The 18,474-nt window shown below is 45.6% G+C and overlaps 1 protein-coding gene across 1 annotated transcript; it reads left to right on the top strand.

Annotated features, from left to right (window-relative positions):
* Positions 1 to 1,268: 1,268 nt before the first annotated feature.
* On the top strand, positions 1,269 to 9,469 carry LOC136652380 (vomeronasal type-2 receptor 26-like). The gene is made up of 5 exons (XM_066629317.1): positions 1,269 to 1,294; positions 3,172 to 3,463; positions 6,532 to 6,744; positions 8,107 to 8,233; positions 8,565 to 9,469. The coding sequence occupies exons 1-5, from the start codon at positions 1,269 to 1,271 to the stop codon at positions 9,467 to 9,469; spliced, it is 1,563 nt and encodes a 520-aa protein (XP_066485414.1).
* The last annotated feature ends 9,005 nt before the right edge of the window (positions 9,470 to 18,474 follow it).

Consider the following 18,474-nt stretch of genomic DNA (forward strand, 5'->3'; position numbering starts at 1 on the left):
GTTCTGTAATCTTTGCTAGCTGGAATGCTGTCTGTCAGATGATGCTGGGTCTTGATAGCATGTGGTGAAATTTTAACAGTAGCAGCTTTTCACATGATGGATCATTTCTGAGAAAGTTGAATTTCTACCTATAATGCAGGTGGTAAAGGAACTGTATCCTCTTCACATCTTTACGCTGTGAAGATGACCCTGATCCAAACTCTCTTTGGCAGTATTCAGAAGTAATTTGAAATGTAATCAATTTTCAGGGGAAAAAGGCTGCCTATGCATTAAGAAGGGCCATGCTGGATCAGATCAAAAGCAGTGTCCTCTTTCCCACAGTGATCCTGCATCTGCCCTGGGGGTCCCAGAAGCAGGAATGAAAGGCAGGAGAGACACTGCCCCCCTGGAACTAACCCTCTGAGGCACCCTGCAGCTGCAACTGGAAAGAAGCATATAGAAATCGTGACTAACACTCATTCATAGACTCTCTTTCTTAAATCTTCTGCCCATCCATTTCACTGGATGGCTCCTGGTTCTAGTAGCATGGGGGGGGGGGGGCTTCTCTTTCCTCTCTCTTCACACCTTACAAATTGTACAAATTTCAATATTTGATGCCCATTCATTGCCATTTCCCCCCATCTGCTATACCCACATCTCTCTGGGCTTTCCTCATAAAGAAGACACTCAAACTCACAGTGCATGTTTATTATCACCATTTTACCATTTACAGATCTGCAAATCCTTTTGCACTATGGTGAGCTAAACTGTACAACAGATATTTATAGTTGTCTGGATTTCCAGTACTCTGGATCTGACTGCACCACCGTTTTATTCAGGGCTATTATATAATTGGAAGACTAATTCTCAGTCTCTTCCTCTTTCCTCTTTCTTTGTTACACTATCAAAGCACTGCATTTGGGGGCTTGAAACACATGCTTCTTGCCCAGGGTACGTACTAGGCTTGCACAGTGCCTATGCAAGGCTTAGATCCTCTTGGGTTACACTGATGGCAATTCAATGTCAAGATTGACTTGATTTTTTCCCACCCACCTTCTACTTTGTTTCTTGAAAGTCACATAGCAGTTTCCAAAGCAGCCACACCTGGCCTGAAGTCATTTTGTCTGCCTTGCAAAGCACTGCCCCAGACCAGGAGGTTCATGCCCTGCAAGAAAGCAACTCTTTAGGCTTCTGACTCCCACCACCAACGCTTTCCCAGTAAGGTGCAAAGAATGGACAATGAAGCCCTGAGCTAACCCGGTGTTTTCATTCTCTCCGAAGCACTTGACATGATCCAATCAAGTCTTCCTGGAAGGTGAGAATCCAGTCCTTTTCTTACTGTCCAATGCTTGGAAAACAGAGGATCTTGCAGTGCTTGATGGGGGAGCATCACTTCTGCTGGCACCCTTCAACTTCCACCACCAGAACATCTGTTCTGTCCAGTGGCGTTGCTAAGGAGTTGTGGGTGCTGTGAGCCACATTGGGTGACCTGCAAGGGGGGTGACACACACTAGGGGGATGATACGATAAAATCGCGGTGGTTAGGAGTAACCCCATCATGTTATATACTATTGGATGTGGGATTTCCAGCAGAATGAAATGTAAAAATGCAGAGTGAAATATCTCCTTTACATCAAAAGTTATTGGCAAAAAACTGGAAAACAAAAAATGCATGGAGCCCAAAGGAAAGTGAAACCGAGCCGTATCACACGATTAATCGTGAGTAGATGAACTTGCCTTAGTTCTTCAGAAAGGGTAGGCTGAGAGGAATCCAACAACACCAAAATGGTCCTGATGCAATGAATGTAGCCCCCAAAAACACCTGAGAAGGAGAAACTAAGCGAAAACTGGAAAACAAAACTAAGTCACACAACCGCGTTTACTCGTGAGGAAGCAATTGTGCCTTGGCTGGTGGTCAGGCCAGGCAAAGGTGAATGTGAGGCCACCAGAATGCTCCTGATTTGATGCAACTGGAGCTCAACAAATGCTCCAGAAGGCAGCCTCCTCCCCCATAAAAAGAATGAAACAGAGGCTTGAGAGGGTAAGGTGAATTTTGTCTGTTTTAAGTTGGAATCCTATCCACACTTTCCTGGGAGTAAGCCCCACTGACTATAATGGGACTTACTTCTGAGTAGACAGGCATAAGATTGGCCTGTCAGACTTGTAAACCCAGGTGGGTCCTGACAGTAATATGCTTGAAATATAAGAACTTAAATGGAAATGGGTACTGGGTAGGGGTGAAAATCTTACTGTTTCTTTTTTGGGGAGGGGTTTTTATTGTAGGCAGGCCACAGAGAAAATTGGCTTGGTGGAACAGGGCTGGCTTCCCTGATTTAATTATTTGTTTTACTTATTATTTATAATTATTTATTTTAATATGCTTTATGATGGGTCCTGGACAGATTGTCATGCTAAAAAGTGGGTCCCAGTACTAAACATTTGAGAACTGCTCCAATAAGGTGTTACTAAGTTGTCCCCCCGGGGGACAGAAACCTCCCGGGGGGGGGGGAGAGGTGACACTACTAGTGACCAAAATCACTAGAACCACAGTTTGTAACGTTATATATCATTTAATGCATAATTTCATGCAGAATGCAATGAAACAAACTACGTTGAAGTATCATTATTCTATCAAAAGGTATAGCCAAAAAAACCAGTGGGGGCGGGGCAATGGTAGAGTTGCCCTGGAGAGTTGCCTTGCCCACTGCCTGGGGGTGACGCGTTGGCCTCCCACACCGGGTGACGTGAACCCTAGAGACGCCACTAGTTCTGTCTGTGACAGGGAGAATAGGATTTGAGCACAAGTGTTTTTGTTTCCCCCTATACAGCTTCTCTACTGCAGTCCATCCTGTTTCACTCTTCATCCCCCTCGCATCATGCTTTCTACTCTTGTACAATGTACTTTTGAATTTGCATTACTAGGGAAAGTGGTTTTACTTTTCGCATATCCTAACATGCTGAACCACCACAAAACACTGTGGTATGGTGAAAACTGGAGGCTGTTCAGCATGGAAAATGCCCACCACCTTCAATAATTATTGAGGCATCAGTGAGGTTCTGGAATTCTGGGAAACAACTGCCCCCTATTCTCATTGTGCTAGAGATTTTCTTTACACTGGTATAGGCGGTGCTAGCTTCAGTGCAGTAGTATTATCAATCAGTGCCTGAGCCTCAATGTCAATTTTTTTGCAGAATACAACCCAAATATTATCAACGTCTCTTCTCCTTCATTTTCACTATTGAGGAGATCAATAGGAATCCCAACCTCTTGCCCAATGTGACCCTGGGGTTTAATATCTATGACAACTTCTTCAATGAAATGGGAACATACGAGGCCACCCTAGATCTCCTCTTCCAACAGCAAAGGAAGATACCTAACTACAAGTGTGGAAGCAAAGGGAATGTCTTGCCTGTCATTGCAGGGCTCACTGTAGACCATGTCATTCAAATGGCCACCATTCTGAGCCTCTATAAGAATGCCCAGGTATGTGCATTGGTAATCCTGTATGGATGGAGTATGATGGCTATTCAGGTATCCTTTGAGGCACTTCTAATCACTAGTGACGGGTGGACTCAAGGGCCAGACCGCATGGGTTGTGGGCCCAGTGCTCTGCACAGGAGTATCCACAGTCTCATCAGTGACTGGAGGTGTTATTGGGGTTCACTGCAGTACTTTGCCCGAGTCCCCCAAGAACATGGCATTGGTGCTGTGCCTGTTAGTTGTATGTGTGAAGATTCTGACAACCACCTTTTCAGAGGTGTTTTAAGGAGTTGCCTTGGAATGACAATCCAGAATGGCTTGACTAACTGCTGGAGTGGTGACCCATCCTATCTCAGGAACCCAGAATACAACACTCAGCTCCTACCCTCCATCCTGGCCCCAAAGTGTGTAACTGCATGCTCTCCATAACTCTATAATCATGTACAGGTTATACACGGATTGTAGTTATACACGGATTTGACTCAACATGAATGGCCACTGCAAATGAGAAGGAACGTGCTGATGCCTGCAGAAGGGGGAAAATGCACTCCTATAAAATCAGTTTAAAAAATTGAACAGTCCTTAATGAGAGAGAGAGAGCGAGAGAGAGAGAGAGAGAGAGAGAGAGAGAGAGAGAGAGAGAGAGAGAGAGAGAGGGCAGCTGGCTGACAATCCTTCAATCCTTCTCTCTCCAGGCGACCCCTCCCTTCCCACTGAGCACGTGAAAGAAAGGTGATCACTTTGCTTTGGTGAAGGGAGGGGCTGGGTGAAGTACTTGGAGGATGAATGATTGATGGATTGTCTTCTTAATGACTCTAATCTTACATCACAAAGGTCAGCAAGGCTGTTTTTAAATCACCGGAGCAAAGAAACTTTGTTTTTCAAATTGATTTGCTATAGTCCGTTTTTTGCCAGCCACGTGAACGCTTGGAATACAACCCATGCGAATAATGAGGCTCAACCTGTACTCAGACTCCAATGGTATGCTTAAATTGTCCTTACCAGCCATCCTTCACAATTGGTGTTGATTCAAATGAGCCCAGTTTGGAGGGCGCAAAAGAGGGTATGGCGTTTGGCATTCATAAAGGTTGTTGTGGAGTAGTCTTCCACTGATCTGGGTACTGGCTGATGTCTTTTATTTTTCTTTCTTTTTCAAATCTGTGCTGCACATGTGCATCCTCTTTCCCCCAGTTTTTGCTATGCCTTTGCATACATGCTACAGCATGCTTTAAAACTGTGCCTACCTTGGGTTGCAGGGTGGTGTGACAAGAGTCTTTCTTCTGATGTCATCTATGCCAGTGTTTCTCCAGATTTGTCCTCCCCGTACCGCTTTACAAGGTCCACCTATTTGAAATACCACTGGAAGTAACTGGCAATGACATCATGGCCAGTTACTTCTGGGTTGGGAGGCCAGATACGCTGAACCGCACACCAGTAAGAGGCTCAGAGTGGACAGGAGGGCATTTTATGTGCAGAAAAGCATACTTTGGGGCTTTGCCCGCTGACCAAACCTTGTATCACTGTTTGTTGTGTCACGTTCGTGGTGTCGCTGCTGAGTTGCAGGGGTCCAGCTGCCGAAAGCTATTTAGTATCTATCAAATAGAATCAATAAGCAAATCTCTGAATCTTACTACCGATGAGAATTGCATTAGTTTTAAAGTTGCAGGAAGTTTTCCAAGCACTGATGAGTCATATATTTTTCCCATTAGCTCACTTGTGGGGCATATGAGGCTCCACCCACTAGAAAAGAATTTCCTTCTGTCTACTGGAGGGCACCCAAAGAAGGGACTCTGCAAGCAGGAATAGTCCAGCTGCTACTGCATTTTGGGTGGACATGGATTGGCCTCATTCTGCCAGATGATGATACTGGAGAAAGCTTTCTGCAGAAGCTGGCACCATTATTTGCCCAGAATGGCATTTGTGTGGCTTCCTTGGCAAAAGTTGAAATACGGAATTTTTTTCCTACTGATAAAGGCATTTCTAGTCTTCGTAAGATAAATTCAAGCCTTTTCATGACTGAAATCAATGTAATTATTGTCCATGGGATTTCTCAATCATTGTTTGCTGCAATGATAATCCTTTATGGAGGTGATCTTCAATTCAAGTCCAATAAAGGGAAGGTTTGGATCACACCCCCTCAATGGGACTTCAACAGAGATGGTGCCCCTGGAGCTTTCTACCACACAAGGACTTTAAATGGTACTTTATCTTTCTCAGTCTCCACAGATGCAGTTCCCAGATTCAAGAACTTCCACATGAGCTTCAAGCCGAATCCATCACTGGAACACTTTCTCTGTCATTTCTGTCAATTAACATTTGACAGTTGTAAGAATGGCAGCCTACATGATTGCAAACACTGTAGAGGAGAAGAGAAGCTGGACAGCCTGCCTGCATCTTCATTTGAGACAGAAATGAGTTGGCAGAGCTACCAGGTCTACAATGCTCTTTATGCTGTAGCACATGCTTTACATGCCATAGATAGGTCCTGGAAAAGAACAGCGGTAGAGAGAGGCCAATTCAGACATGCAAGTATTGAACCTTGGCAGGTATATTCCTCACAGTATTGCAAGATTTTATGCAATTCCTAATGCTTAGTAGGGAGAAAGCTGTAACTGAGCTCAATGGGTATTGAGTAGTTGTAGTTGTCTGGCTCTGGTCTGTAGGCACTTTTGATGGGCCAGCTGCTCAAGCAAATCTGCATCAAGCCATGGCTTGAATGAAAAACCCCTTAGCAAAGCTGTGACAACTGTGTTTGGTCCCATCGTGGAGGAACAGGGAGATATCAAAGTTTACTGAATCAAACCATCTACAATGACATGACCCATGAACTTGTTGGGACCCTCTGATTGAGTTGGAACAAACTAAAAGAATTCATTAAAAATGGAAAATGTTTGTTTGCTTTTCAGCTGAGAAGAAGCTGAGAGAAATTGGCTGTACTCACTCTCATAGTTTGTTCATTTCAGTTTGGAAGAGTTTGGGGCCTTTTGGTTGGTAGTATTCTGAATGTGAGAGTCTACTGTTTGTACTGAAGGATTTGACTGTAAATTCTTCAATATTCTCTCCCAAATTAGTGGCACTCTTTACTCAAACATGTCCGCTTTAACAATGATGCTGGGCAGGAGATCTCGCTTGCGAATGAGGAATTATCCTTTGGATTTGATCTCATCAACTGGATCTTTTTCCCCAATAAATCCTTCCTGGCGGTCCGAGTTGGGAAGATTTCATCAGATCAACACTTTACCATCAGTGAGGAGACCATCATGTGGAATAGCAGATTTCAACAGGTAGCAATAAAATGCACAACTTGAGTTGCAGTTGCTACTACCTAGTGCCTGAGTTTTACCCCTGCTATTGTGCAGCTGTGTCATGAAGTCAAGCACTGGATCCAATGATGGCAGAGGGCAATCAGGAGGCCTCCTCAAATAAGGAAACTGTTTCTTACCTGTGCCTGGCACTGCTGGAATTAATAGCCACTGCTAGAAGTGCACCTGAGTGCCGACAGGAATGAGTAATGGAGGAACACTCACTGCCTCCATCACGGGCAGATGCCCCAATGATACCGTATATGCAGCAAAAGGTCAAGATCAAAAAGTGCTTGGAACACCCCAAGTTCAAGTCCTCTTGTACCATTAATTCTTAATGGGTGTATTTCAAAATATGCATTAATACAGGTCGTGTCTCATCATCCACTGTGGTTCTGTTCCGGAACACTCAGTGGATACCAAATCAGTGGAAAAATAGCTTTAAAACTCCACTCTTAAAACTCCACTCCACTCTCAGTTTTCTTGCTCCTCCAGGGTTGCCCCAGAATGCATTGGTAAAGATGCCATACCAAATTCAGCCACTAGATGGGGTGAATTATGGAATCCCCATTATTCACCCCACCTAGTGGCTGAATGAGGTATAGCATCTGTAAACAATGCATTCTGCAGTGACAAACCCAGAAGTGGGTCTTCAAAGCTATCTTTCATCCTGAGAAACTTGCAATTTGTGTGGGTTCACAGCGCAAAGGTAGGAAATGGGATTTTGGCCCTTTTGGTCCTTGTTACAAGGAATTTTAAACATGGACCCCTGCATTAGTAGTGAATCAGTGGAGAATAGTGTAAACAGATCCTTCTGTTATAATGCTAACAAATGGTTTGCTCTCAGTCAGAAGTTTCCAAAGAAGTAGCAGTCCTTCAGCAGGTCAAATGTGTCATGCAGTCAAGGAGCGTACATGGAATGAACATGGAATTGTCCAAAAAAGCAAGGCAGCTCTTTTCAAGATAGACTGATAGAAGGGTGGTGGTGGTGAGGTTACAACACTTAGGAATTAAATCCCTCCCCTTTAAACTTATGGATGTGACGCCTCTTGTCTTAAGTCCAGCTTCTGAAAACAAAGCACGCTGTTCCCATATTTAAATCCAAAATATCATTTCAGGCAATATCACTGTAACATGCGCATCCATGACTTACCTTTTCTGAAGGGCAGAAAGAGGGCAACTTTGGAGCCAAGCCAAATGCAGATGCATTTGATCTTCTTTCTGGGTTCTCTTTTGAACTTTCAGATATTGCATGATGAACAGGAAAGTGTCTTATATAGATTTGATGACAGAAAATGTCCAACACCAAACTGTACCAAAATTACCCCCCTTTTCCATTCTTAGATTCCGCCCCGTTCAACGTGTGTCCAAAGCTGCCATATTGGACAGAGCAAGAGAGTTCTAAAGGGAAAACCGGTTTGTTGCTATGAGTGTACTCCATGTCCAGAAGACATGATAGCAAACGAGACCGGTAAGTCCAAGAGCACAGAGATGTGTGGAAATGTTTGCAAACATTTCTTGGATCAAAGACAAGTCTTCATGTGCACTGCAAGTTGTGGCACATGGAGGGGTGGTCGAGGGACAGGACAGCCCCAGATATCTCCTGTAGGTAAAGGGACATTTACTATCTTCCCCTGGGGAAACATCTGTTGTCCTGATTGGTTTACTTGGACCTACACCATCCATTTTGCTGGTGCAAGTCCCATTAGACCCACATGCTGGAACATGGCCAGGAAGGGGAGTAGGATGTTGGCATGCCTGCCGCCTCTAGTGCATGCTGATTCTCTGCTTGGCTCTTTCAGATGCAGTTCAATGTGTCAAATGCCCAGAAGATCAATATCCAAACAAGAACCAAGACCAGTGTATCCCCAAGGTTATCAGCTTCTTAAACTATGGAGAGCCCTTGGGAATCGTTTTGGTTTCTGTGGCTTTGTCCTTTACTGTCATCACAGGTGTGGTGATACTCATCTTTCTGAAGAACTGGAACACCCCCATTGTCAAAGCCAACAATCAGAGTCTCACCTGTGTTCTTCTTGGTTCCATCCTGCTTTGCTACCTTTCCTCCTTACTCTTCATTGGGAAGCCTGACAAGGTGTCCTGCCTTCTTCGGCAACTGGTTTTTGGCATCATTTTCTCTGTGGCTGTTTCTTGTGTGCTGGCCAAAACCATCACTGTGGTCTTGGCCTTCATGGCCACTCAGCCAGGCAACAGAATGAGGAAATGGCTAGGGAAGAAAGTGGCCAACTCTATTGTCCTTTCCTGCTCCCTCATCCAAGTGGGGATTTGCATTGGGTGGCTGTCAACCTCCCCTCCATTACCAGATACTGACATGCACTCCCATGCTGGGCAAATCTCTGTGGAATGTAATGAAGGGTCAATCATCATGTTCTACTCTGTTCTGGGCTATGTTGGTATTCTGGCCATCATCAGCTTCTCTGTGGCTTTCTTTGCCAGAAAACTACCTGACACATTCAATGAAGCCAAACTGATCACCTTCAGCATGTTGGTCTTTTGCAGTGTGTGGATCTCCTTCATTCCTGCTTACCTCAGCACCAAGGGCAAAGCTGTGGTGGCTGTGGAGGTCTTTGCCATCTTGGCTTCCAACACTGGCCTCCTGATCTGTATTTTTCTCCCCAAATGCTATATTATTGTTCTAAGAGCAGATCTCAATTCCAAGAGCCTGATAACAGAGAGAAGAAGTGATTAAATGTTTTTGCATGTTTTTCTCTATCTACATTTATACGGTATTATTACTGGGGCACAAAGCAGCATATTTGTATCTCAGTCGGGGCTCAGTAGTTTGGATTGTGCATAGTGGGGTTTAGAAACCATGCCTAAAGTTATAGTTGCTTGTCATACAGAGCTCACCAAGAATAATGTCAATAATTTAATACAAACCTGGAAGACAGAAATCTGATATTGAAACTGTGAGAGATGCATCTGAGGCAGGAAGATCAGGCAACTTCAGGGTCACTTCCAAGGTGCCCTCAGCTTTCCTGCAGGGGAAAACAAATCTCACTTTCAAATAAACTACTGAAATATAAAGGCCACGCTGGTATTGCTGCAGCCATAAGATATTGCTCCTTGAATGACAAGCATCAAAGAGTTTTTCTGCATGTCATTGTCGGATGTGTCACCCACATTGTGGAATGATCATATCAGTGGAATAAAACATATACAGTGTTCAGTGTTGAGATGATGGGGAGTGTAAAAGTTGGGGTACCAAGCTGGGGGGGGGACCAACAGCCCAATCCTACCATCAGGCTGGCCAGTCCAAAATTGCTTTCCAGTCACGCAGCCCAACTGAGGGTATTGCAAAATGCAATGCTGTATGTTGCATGACTAGGCTGTTGCGAGAAAAGGCAAGCACTGCTAGGTGCATGGCAGGGGCCTCCCTGGACCCTCCTGCGCTGACTTGTCAATGCAGGAGTGAGCCATGGGCAGGGAGAATGAGGGAGTGGGGGTGCTGGTGGTTATGTGTAGGGGGAGAGGGATGAACCATGACTAACCCCTTCCCATCCTAAATTTGAGCTCCTTTCCGCCCCAACCTCCACCCTGCTCCTCCCCTGCCCAGTTCTGCTCACAGCCATCCATCTGCCCCTCTGCTTACTTACCTCAGTTGCGGTCACTCACTGCTTGCTGTGGTGGTCTGGCTGCACCAAGTTCCATGTTGCCATTTGTGACAACCATAAAGTACCTTGCCCTGCAGGATTCCTGCAGCATAATGCCAGTTTGGGACCTTAGATTGGGGTCAGGTTGGGGTTGGGGTCAGGTTGGGGTTGGGGTCAGGTTGGGGTTGGGGTCAGGTTGGGGCCTTAGAATTTTTGGAAATCCTTCCTGCAACATTTTTGTTCTTTGATGGGAATCTCAGTTACTCCCTGCCCATGTGCTTGATGTGGATTCAAGATTCATCTTCCCGTTTCGGGCAACTATTCTGCTTAACATTAGAGTAGCCCTGCCCAGTGTGTACCAAACCTATCTGCCTCGCCACAAGGGGTAGGAAATATTTACCCAGGTGGGTTTGATTCCTCCAGTGAGAAAATTTCATGACATTATCAACAAGAAAGTGTTCCATTCTCAAGCCCACAGGAAACCTTGGGAGTTCTCTGCCAGTCACCTAAGTGATTCTTTATTTGGGAGTTCAGAGAGGAGCCACACCTGGACACCTGCAAATGCAAGGATTGGGGCTTCCTTGAGCATTGGACTTAAGCTACAGACTGCCTAACTACATTACATCAAGAAATGAGTTCACCTTTGTCTGCCAAGTTACTCTGCTAAACAAACTACCCCAGTTTAACATGGTGGGAAGTCTGTGGCCTCTTTCCATGAGCAGCCAGTGTGCCTCCTGGTATCCAGTGCCTCTTTGGGAAGAAGTGCCAAGGAGAATGTTAGGTAAGTACCAGGGTATGTCCTACTTCAGAGCAGGGTGCAGTCAAACATGCAGGCACAGCAGAGTCTTCAAGTGTAATTGTTTTTGAGTACAGAGCCATTCAGTCCATGGTCATTTTCAGTGTTTGTTCCAACAAGGCCTCATGCAATAGCTTCCCAATTCACCCACACACAAGGTGGAACTGCACAGAGAGGCTTAAATGGGATTCAGCAGCCAATCTGGTCTTGCCCGATTAATTAGGGCATGGCTGCACAGGTGTTCAGGTAGTCATGCCATCACAGCAGTTTACAACTTGCCCTGAACCAACTGTTTGCAAACCAGACCTGGCTGTGCCAGACCAAAGAGCTAACAGAGAAGACACAGCGAGTTAAGCATCTGTGGAAGTTTAGCAGAAGAGCAAGTAGCAATTCGAGAGCATGATGGCATCAACGATGTGGGGAAATGTAGCCAAGTGATCCTGGAGGCCAAATGCAGGCAGCTAGGAAGGAAGCTCAAAGCCAGGACCTCATAGGTAGATTTCTTGGAAGTGCTTCCTGCTCCATGCGCAGGGCCAGCTAGGCAGGCAGAGCACAGGTGTCTCAATGTGTAGATGAGATGGTGGTGACAGGAAGAGGGGCTTAGATTTGTTAGGCAGTGAGGAATATTTCAGGACAAACCAGGCCTGTACAAGAGGGAAAGTCTTTTCTTGAACCGAGATGGAACCAGACTGCTGGTGTAGAACTTTTAAATGTGACTAAGAAGCTTCTAAACGGACCCCTGGGAGAATGTCGACAGAAGCCAAGTGGCATCTGATTCGGCACTCCTCATCCCTATGGAATGAGGGTGGAGAGGTTCAAGAACGGCAATGTAATGACAGAGTAGGAATTAGGAGTGGAATCATGATGGGACATGACAGCCATTCCAGCAGAATGAGAGTCTGTGGGGAGAAAGGTGCAAACCAGCCGCCCTTCTCAGGGGACCAATTCCATAGGCCATTTCCATGCTCAGGATGATTTAAAAAGGGATTGAGAATAAGACTACCAATATAGTTATGACATTTTACAAATCGAGGTAAAGCCACACCTGGAATATGGAGTGCAGTTCTGGTCAGAAAATATATAGTGCAGTGTTTCCCAAACTCCTGCAAGATAATTGGGAGCACTATAAGTGTGTGCGGGGGGAGGGGGGAAGCAACACGATCTTCAGGATAGTGCTGCTGCTGGGAATGAGAGAGAGGTGTTGGGGTTCCCTTCCTCCCGCAGGTCCCCAACTTACCCTGGGAAAAGACTTCTGGGCCAGAGGATCAGGGAGGAAGCCGGTGGAACATGGGGCCACCTCCCCATATGCTGCCTGGGCACTCCTGTGGGCGGCAAGGCACAGCAGAGGAACACTGCGTGCCAAACCCCCCGGTCCTCCCTCCACCTTGGAGGAAGGAGGGGGAGACAGGATGCAAGTCATTCGATTGCTGGGCAGCCACCCCTCCCCCACCTCAGCAAAGAAGGGGAGCACTCCCTCGCCCTGTCAGCCGGGACCTGCCTTGCCGGGCAGGGCACCTGGCTATGACCTTGGGAGCCCACAGCTTGACCTCCCAACGTCGTCTGCAGAGCTACAGGTCCCAGGTGGGCAGGGCCAGCCCACTCCCCAAAGGCAGAGACCAGAGCAGAGGCAGCAGCCTTCCCAGCCCTCTCAGGAACAACCCTGGCAGCTCCAGGTGAGAGGAGGTGGGAGGGAACCGGAAAGAGGAAGGGGAGGAGTTGTGGTAAGCTCAGGGGAGGGCAGGTCCAGAGACATGCCCTTTTTGTAACATCCCTGTGAGGGAAGGGGGGGCCAAAGGGGAGGGGTCTGCCCTACATAAACCTGGAGGCCAGGGATGCCAAGGCAGTTGGCAGTTAGAAGAGCAGGCAGGAGGATCTGCTGACAGCAGCCCCTGCTCCTGACTGGCAAATGCTGCCAACCTAAAGAGGGGGAACCGGGTGACACAAGCCCCCCCTTCTTCTGGTGAACTAGTCAGAGGCCTCCACAAGGGGGTCCCCCTCGGAAAGGCCGGGCGGGCCCTCCCCTCCCCCCCACAGGGAGGCCTCACATGAGGTATTTTTTTACTTACCTGAAACCAGTGCTGCAGTCCTGGAGGATCTGGGGAGCCCTCCACAGGGAGATACAAGGGAGAGAGTATAAGGCAGTGGTTCCCAAATGTTTTCGGGCTAACACCCCCTTGAGGCCCAGGAAAAATTCCTAGTGCCCCCCACCTCTTTGCTTAATAGTCTACTGCAAATTCAAAACAAGTAATACAACACTATAAAAAAAGCATATGTATTTGACAAATAAATCTAGTAAACAGTATTTAAAGTTAAATATACAACATTTAACATTTTTAATAAATAACATTTTTAAAAAGCTAAATTTGCATCTCTTCTGCAACTACGTTGTCTTCACAAGTTAAATGGGATGGATGTATTTGGTGTAGGGATATCAGCTTATCAACATCTGGCTGGAAGGAACTAAGGAAAGGTCTTAGATCCCCACGTTCAATAATGTTCAGTCTGTTTCTTTGCTTGGAAAGTAGGTAGGCGACTGCGCTGAAGCCTCGCTCCACTAAATATGATTAAGGAAAGCAATGAAGTACATCTTAACTTTGTTCCACAGTGCAGGGTATCGGTCAAAATTTTTTTTTTTTGTAATCAAAAGTCTTGATATGACTGTTTGAACTTTGGCCTGAGCTCAATGTCATTTTGGAGTGAAATAAGTTCTTCCTCCACCATTCCTGTTTCATCATTGCCGATATCTAGGAATGGATTTATCACCCAGTCTGGTATCTGAAGCAAAAAAAGATCCTGAAATCTATCAGACATGTCTCTGTGCAACTCATCCAGGTGTGCACAATACACTTGTAGGTTATCGTCTGGTATGCTCTTCTCCTTCTCCAATTCAGAGAGGCTCGGAAACTGAAAGAGCTCACGACGGGCTATGTTACGTCTGAACAACTGTAACTTCGAGCGAAACATGGAGAGAACAGATTTGACTTTGATAAGGCTAATTTCATTTCCTTGCAGTTGCAGATTAACTTCGTTAAACTTTGTGAATACATCAGACAAGTAGGCGGTATCATGCTTGATGTTTCTTAGTTCATCAGAGAGAACAGGATTGGAGTCTTGGAAGAATTCAACAACTGTTCCAAAAACTGAATAGAAACGTCTCAGGCAGTTTCCCTTTGACAGCCATCTAACTTCTGTGTGCAACAACAAATGTTCAAAATCTTCATCGTTCTCAATGCAGAGCTGTCGAAACAATCGAGAATTGAGAGCATGTGCCTTAATTTTATTTATCGCTTTGATAATAGTGTTTAATGATTCGTGAAGTCGACTGCTTAGGTTTTTTGCGACCAAATGTTGCCTGTGAATTACACAGTGGACCGTAAACACACCAGGTACAGCTTTTTTCAAGAAACTGATGAAGCCACGGCAACGACCTGTCATCGCAGGTGCCCCATCTGTTGCACAAGCAAGAATGTTGGTAAGCAGGATATCTTTCTCCTTGAAAAAAGTCTCAACAACACGAAATACTGACTCCCCTTTTGTATCTGTTTCTAGTTGTCCTGCAAATAACAGCTCTTGAACCAAACTTTCATCTTTGACAAAACGAACATAAGCAAGAAGCAAAGATTGATTGCCTGGAAGAATGGACTCATCTAATTGTAAACCAAATTCTATTGTTCTAAGCATGTTGCACAATGTGTCTTCAATATTTTCAGCCATTTCATCCACTCTTCTTTGAACAGAGTTATCACTGAGAGGAATAGCTTTAATAATTTGTTCGGGTGACTTGTGTAGAACTGTGTGCAGAACCTCACTGACTGCTGGCAGAATAAGCTGTTCCCCAATTGTATGAGGCTTACCACATCTAGCAATTAGCAATGAGATGTTGTATGATGCACGCAAACCATCACTGGATTGCTGTGAAGTGCTAGTAAACATATTTACAATATTTTTCCTTTTCTGTAATTATTCCCGAAGTGACTGAAAATATGCTAAGTTTTTGTCTGCTTTATCAGAGTGCATTTTCTTCAAATGTTGTAGGAGCCTGAAAGGTTTCATGGCTTCATTTGAAAAAACTCCCTCACACAGTAGGCACATTGGTTGCTGCTTGTTATTTGGTGCTGGTACTAATCCATATTTCAGATATTCCACACTGTATTGCCTACACTTCTTTTTTGTTTGCTGTGTTGGAGCCATATTTTATTCTGGAACAAGAATATGCAAATTCTTTGCAAAGCACGCACTCACTATTTGCAGCAAACTTTGCAACCAACCTTCTCTGCAGAGTCTGCAGAAGTCTCCAGCAGGCCAAGTCAAGAAACACCTGTGCAAATCACACACCACTACTTGCAGCAAACTTTGCAACCAACCTTTTTTGCATCCAGCATCAACCATCTTGTATATGTATAAATTTATAAATAAATATGTATAAATATATTGCATATATTTTTTATCTTGGGGCAGGGGGGGTGCATGCATGACGGGATTTTCTTTGGGGCAGTGCAGGCAGGTCCAGAGGGGTTGGGGGGCAAGACTAGTTAGGCTGCAATCCAAGCCACTTCATTTCAGGAGGCTTACTTCTGAGTAGACACAACTGGGATGGGGCTCAGACTGGGAGATAGAGGCTGCAGGTGCAGGGGGGGTTGGGAGGGGGAGACTGCTGGACTAGGGGCAAGCCCAACTGAGTAATGGACCTTACTTATGAGTAGACACAAGTAGGATGAGTAATGTTTTTAACGTAATGTATTGAGGCTGCAATCCTTAAGACACTTTCTTGGGAGTAAGTCCCATTGAATATAATGGAACTTACTTCTGAGTAGACATCCTCAGGATTGCACACTTATACTTCCTTCTCCTCTTTTACCTGGATATCAATGGAGAAGGTTGCTGCTGAGCTGTGTTGGTCCCAGGCAGGCAGGCAGGCAGGCAGCACAACGCCGCAGCAGAGGCTGTGGTGGCGATGGCAGGCACACGGCACAGGCAAGCAGCTGTGGCCACACAGGCAGCAGGCAGGCACCACGACCAGCGTTGAGGCTGTGGCCACAGAAGCAGGGAGGCAGGCGGCAAAGCGGCGCAGGGGAAGAGCACTCACGAGGCTGTTGCCTCAGAAGTCTGGAGCGCTCTGAGCGGCGAGGGGGGGAGGAGCCTCCTTCTCCCGCTCATTGACTCCAGGCAGAGAAAAACAAATCAGAGGCACGCAAGGACAAAGCGCGCCAAATTCAAACGCTGGCTGCCTGGAACCCCTTTTTTTTGGTGGCGGCCAGCGTTTTTCACCTGGTCTGACCTGTCACTGCCCCCCTATTGCCCACTTTGTCCCCATCGCCCCCCTAACGCCCATTTTACTTTCAACGCCCCCTTGGATCTTTCCAACACCCCCTGGGGGGCGCTAGCGCCCACTTTGAAAATCACTGGTATAAGGTATGCCTTGTAAGCTCCCTCTCTTGTATGCTCCCTGGAGCAGATGGTGGGCCATTATGAGATATAGGAAACTGGACTAGAGAGGCCTTTGGCCTGATCCAGCAGAGCTCTTCTTATGTTCTTAAGAGTTTTGAGTAGTGTCCCAGCTCCATCTGCTGGGTGTCTCTGGGTGCTGCATCCATTTCATGAAAACCTTTGTTTGTGATTTCCAGCCAAGCTTGCACATTTCCCATCTCCCTACTTGTATTAGCCACCTTTCTGTCTGCCATATTGCTTCATTCTCTTTTCATGAGACATTGAATAAACTAGTTGCATTTCAGCCTTTTGCTAGCCTTTTCCATGTTCACAGCTAATTCACATGTTCTCGCATATTTTGCCATGCTGATTCTGCTATGGATTTTACCTTTAAGATGAACAGCAGGAGTTCACTGATCTTCTGGGAAGGGGCTGCTCCACAGATGGTCCCTCCCTACCTTGTCTCTGCAGACTTGGGTTTATTCAATGTCTCATGAATGGGGGTGTTCCAGTTCTTCAGAAAGATGAGTATCACCACACCTGTGATGACAGTAAAGGACAAAGCCACAGAAACCAAAACAATTCCCAAGGGCTCTCCATAGTTTAAGAAGCTGATAACCTTGGGGATACACTGGTCTTGGTTCTTGTTTGGATATTGATCTTCTAGGCATTTGACACATTGAACTGCATCTGAAAGAGCCAAGCAGAGAATCAGCATGCACTAGAGGCGGCAGGCATGCCAACATCCTACTCCCCTTCCTGGCCCTGTTCCAGCATCTGGGTCTAATTGGACTTGCACCAGCAAAATGGATGGTGTAGGTCCAAGTAAACCAATCAGGACAACAGATGCTTCCCCAGGGGAAGATAGTAAATGTCCCTTTACCTAGAGGAGAAATCTGGGGCTGTCCTGTCCCTCGACCACCCCTCCATGTGCCAGAACATGCAGTGCACATGAAGACTTGTCTTTGATCCAAGAAATGTTTGCAAACATTTCCACACAGCTCTGTGCTCTTGGACTTACCGGTCTCATTTGCTATCATGTCTTCTGGACATGGAGTACACTCATAGCAACAAACTGGTTTTCCCTTTAGAACTCTCTTGCTCTGTCCAATATGGCAGCTTTGGACACATGTTGAACGGGGTGGAATCTAAGAATGGGAAAAGGGGGGGTAATTTTGGTTCAGTGTGGCATTGGATCTTTTCTGTCCTCAAATCTAAATAAGATGCTTTCCTGTTCATCATGCAATATCTGAAGGTTCAAAAGAGAACCCAGATATAGGATCAAATGCATTTGTATTTGGCTTGGATCCAATGTTGCCCTCTTTCTACCCTTCAGAAAAGGTATGTCATGGATGCGCATGTTACAGTGATATTGCCTGAAATGATATTTTGGATTTAAATATGGGAACAGTGTGATTTGCTTTCAGAAGCTGGACTTAAGACAAGAGGCATCACATCCATAATTTTAAAGGTCAGGAGGTCTGGTCTAGAGGGTAGAGCCTCCGTCTGCCTGAAGATAATATCCACAAGGTCGCCAGTTCAAGGCCACCAGCACCATGCGACCTTGAAGTAGCTGACAAGCTGAAGCCGAGCCATTCCATCTGCTCTGAGTGTGGGAGGATGGAGGCCAGAATGTGAAGCCAGATTGGAATGAAACACCTGAATGTAGTGGTTCTTGAAAGAAAGAACCTTCTTTCAAATTGTAAAAATCCCAATTTAATAAGGGATTTAAATAAAGCCTGCCTATGTAAACCGCCTTGAATAAAGTCTTGAATAAAGACCAAGAAAGGCGGTATATAAATACCTATTATTATTATTATTATTATTATTATTATTATTATTATTAAAGGGGAGGGATTTAATTCGTGTTATAACCTC

The sequence above is a fragment of the Tiliqua scincoides genome, chromosome 5 (assembly GCF_035046505.1).
Source record: "Tiliqua scincoides isolate rTilSci1 chromosome 5, rTilSci1.hap2, whole genome shotgun sequence".
NCBI classification, from domain to species: Eukaryota; Metazoa; Chordata; class Lepidosauria; order Squamata; family Scincidae; genus Tiliqua; species Tiliqua scincoides.

What these genes read in the sequence shown, in the direction of transcription:
- LOC136652380 (XM_066629317.1), top strand. Translation starts at nt 1,269, where the DNA reads ATGATCCAATCAAGTCTTCCTGGAAG. An exon ending in CAATCAAGTCTTCCTGGAAG is followed by an intron (nt 1,295 to 3,171) that starts GTGAGAATCCAG and finishes ATTTTTTTGCAG; the next exon opens with AATACAACCCAAATATTATC. An exon ending in GCCTCTATAAGAATGCCCAG is followed by an intron (nt 3,464 to 6,531) that starts GTATGTGCATTG and finishes CTCCCAAATTAG; the next exon opens with TGGCACTCTTTACTCAAACA.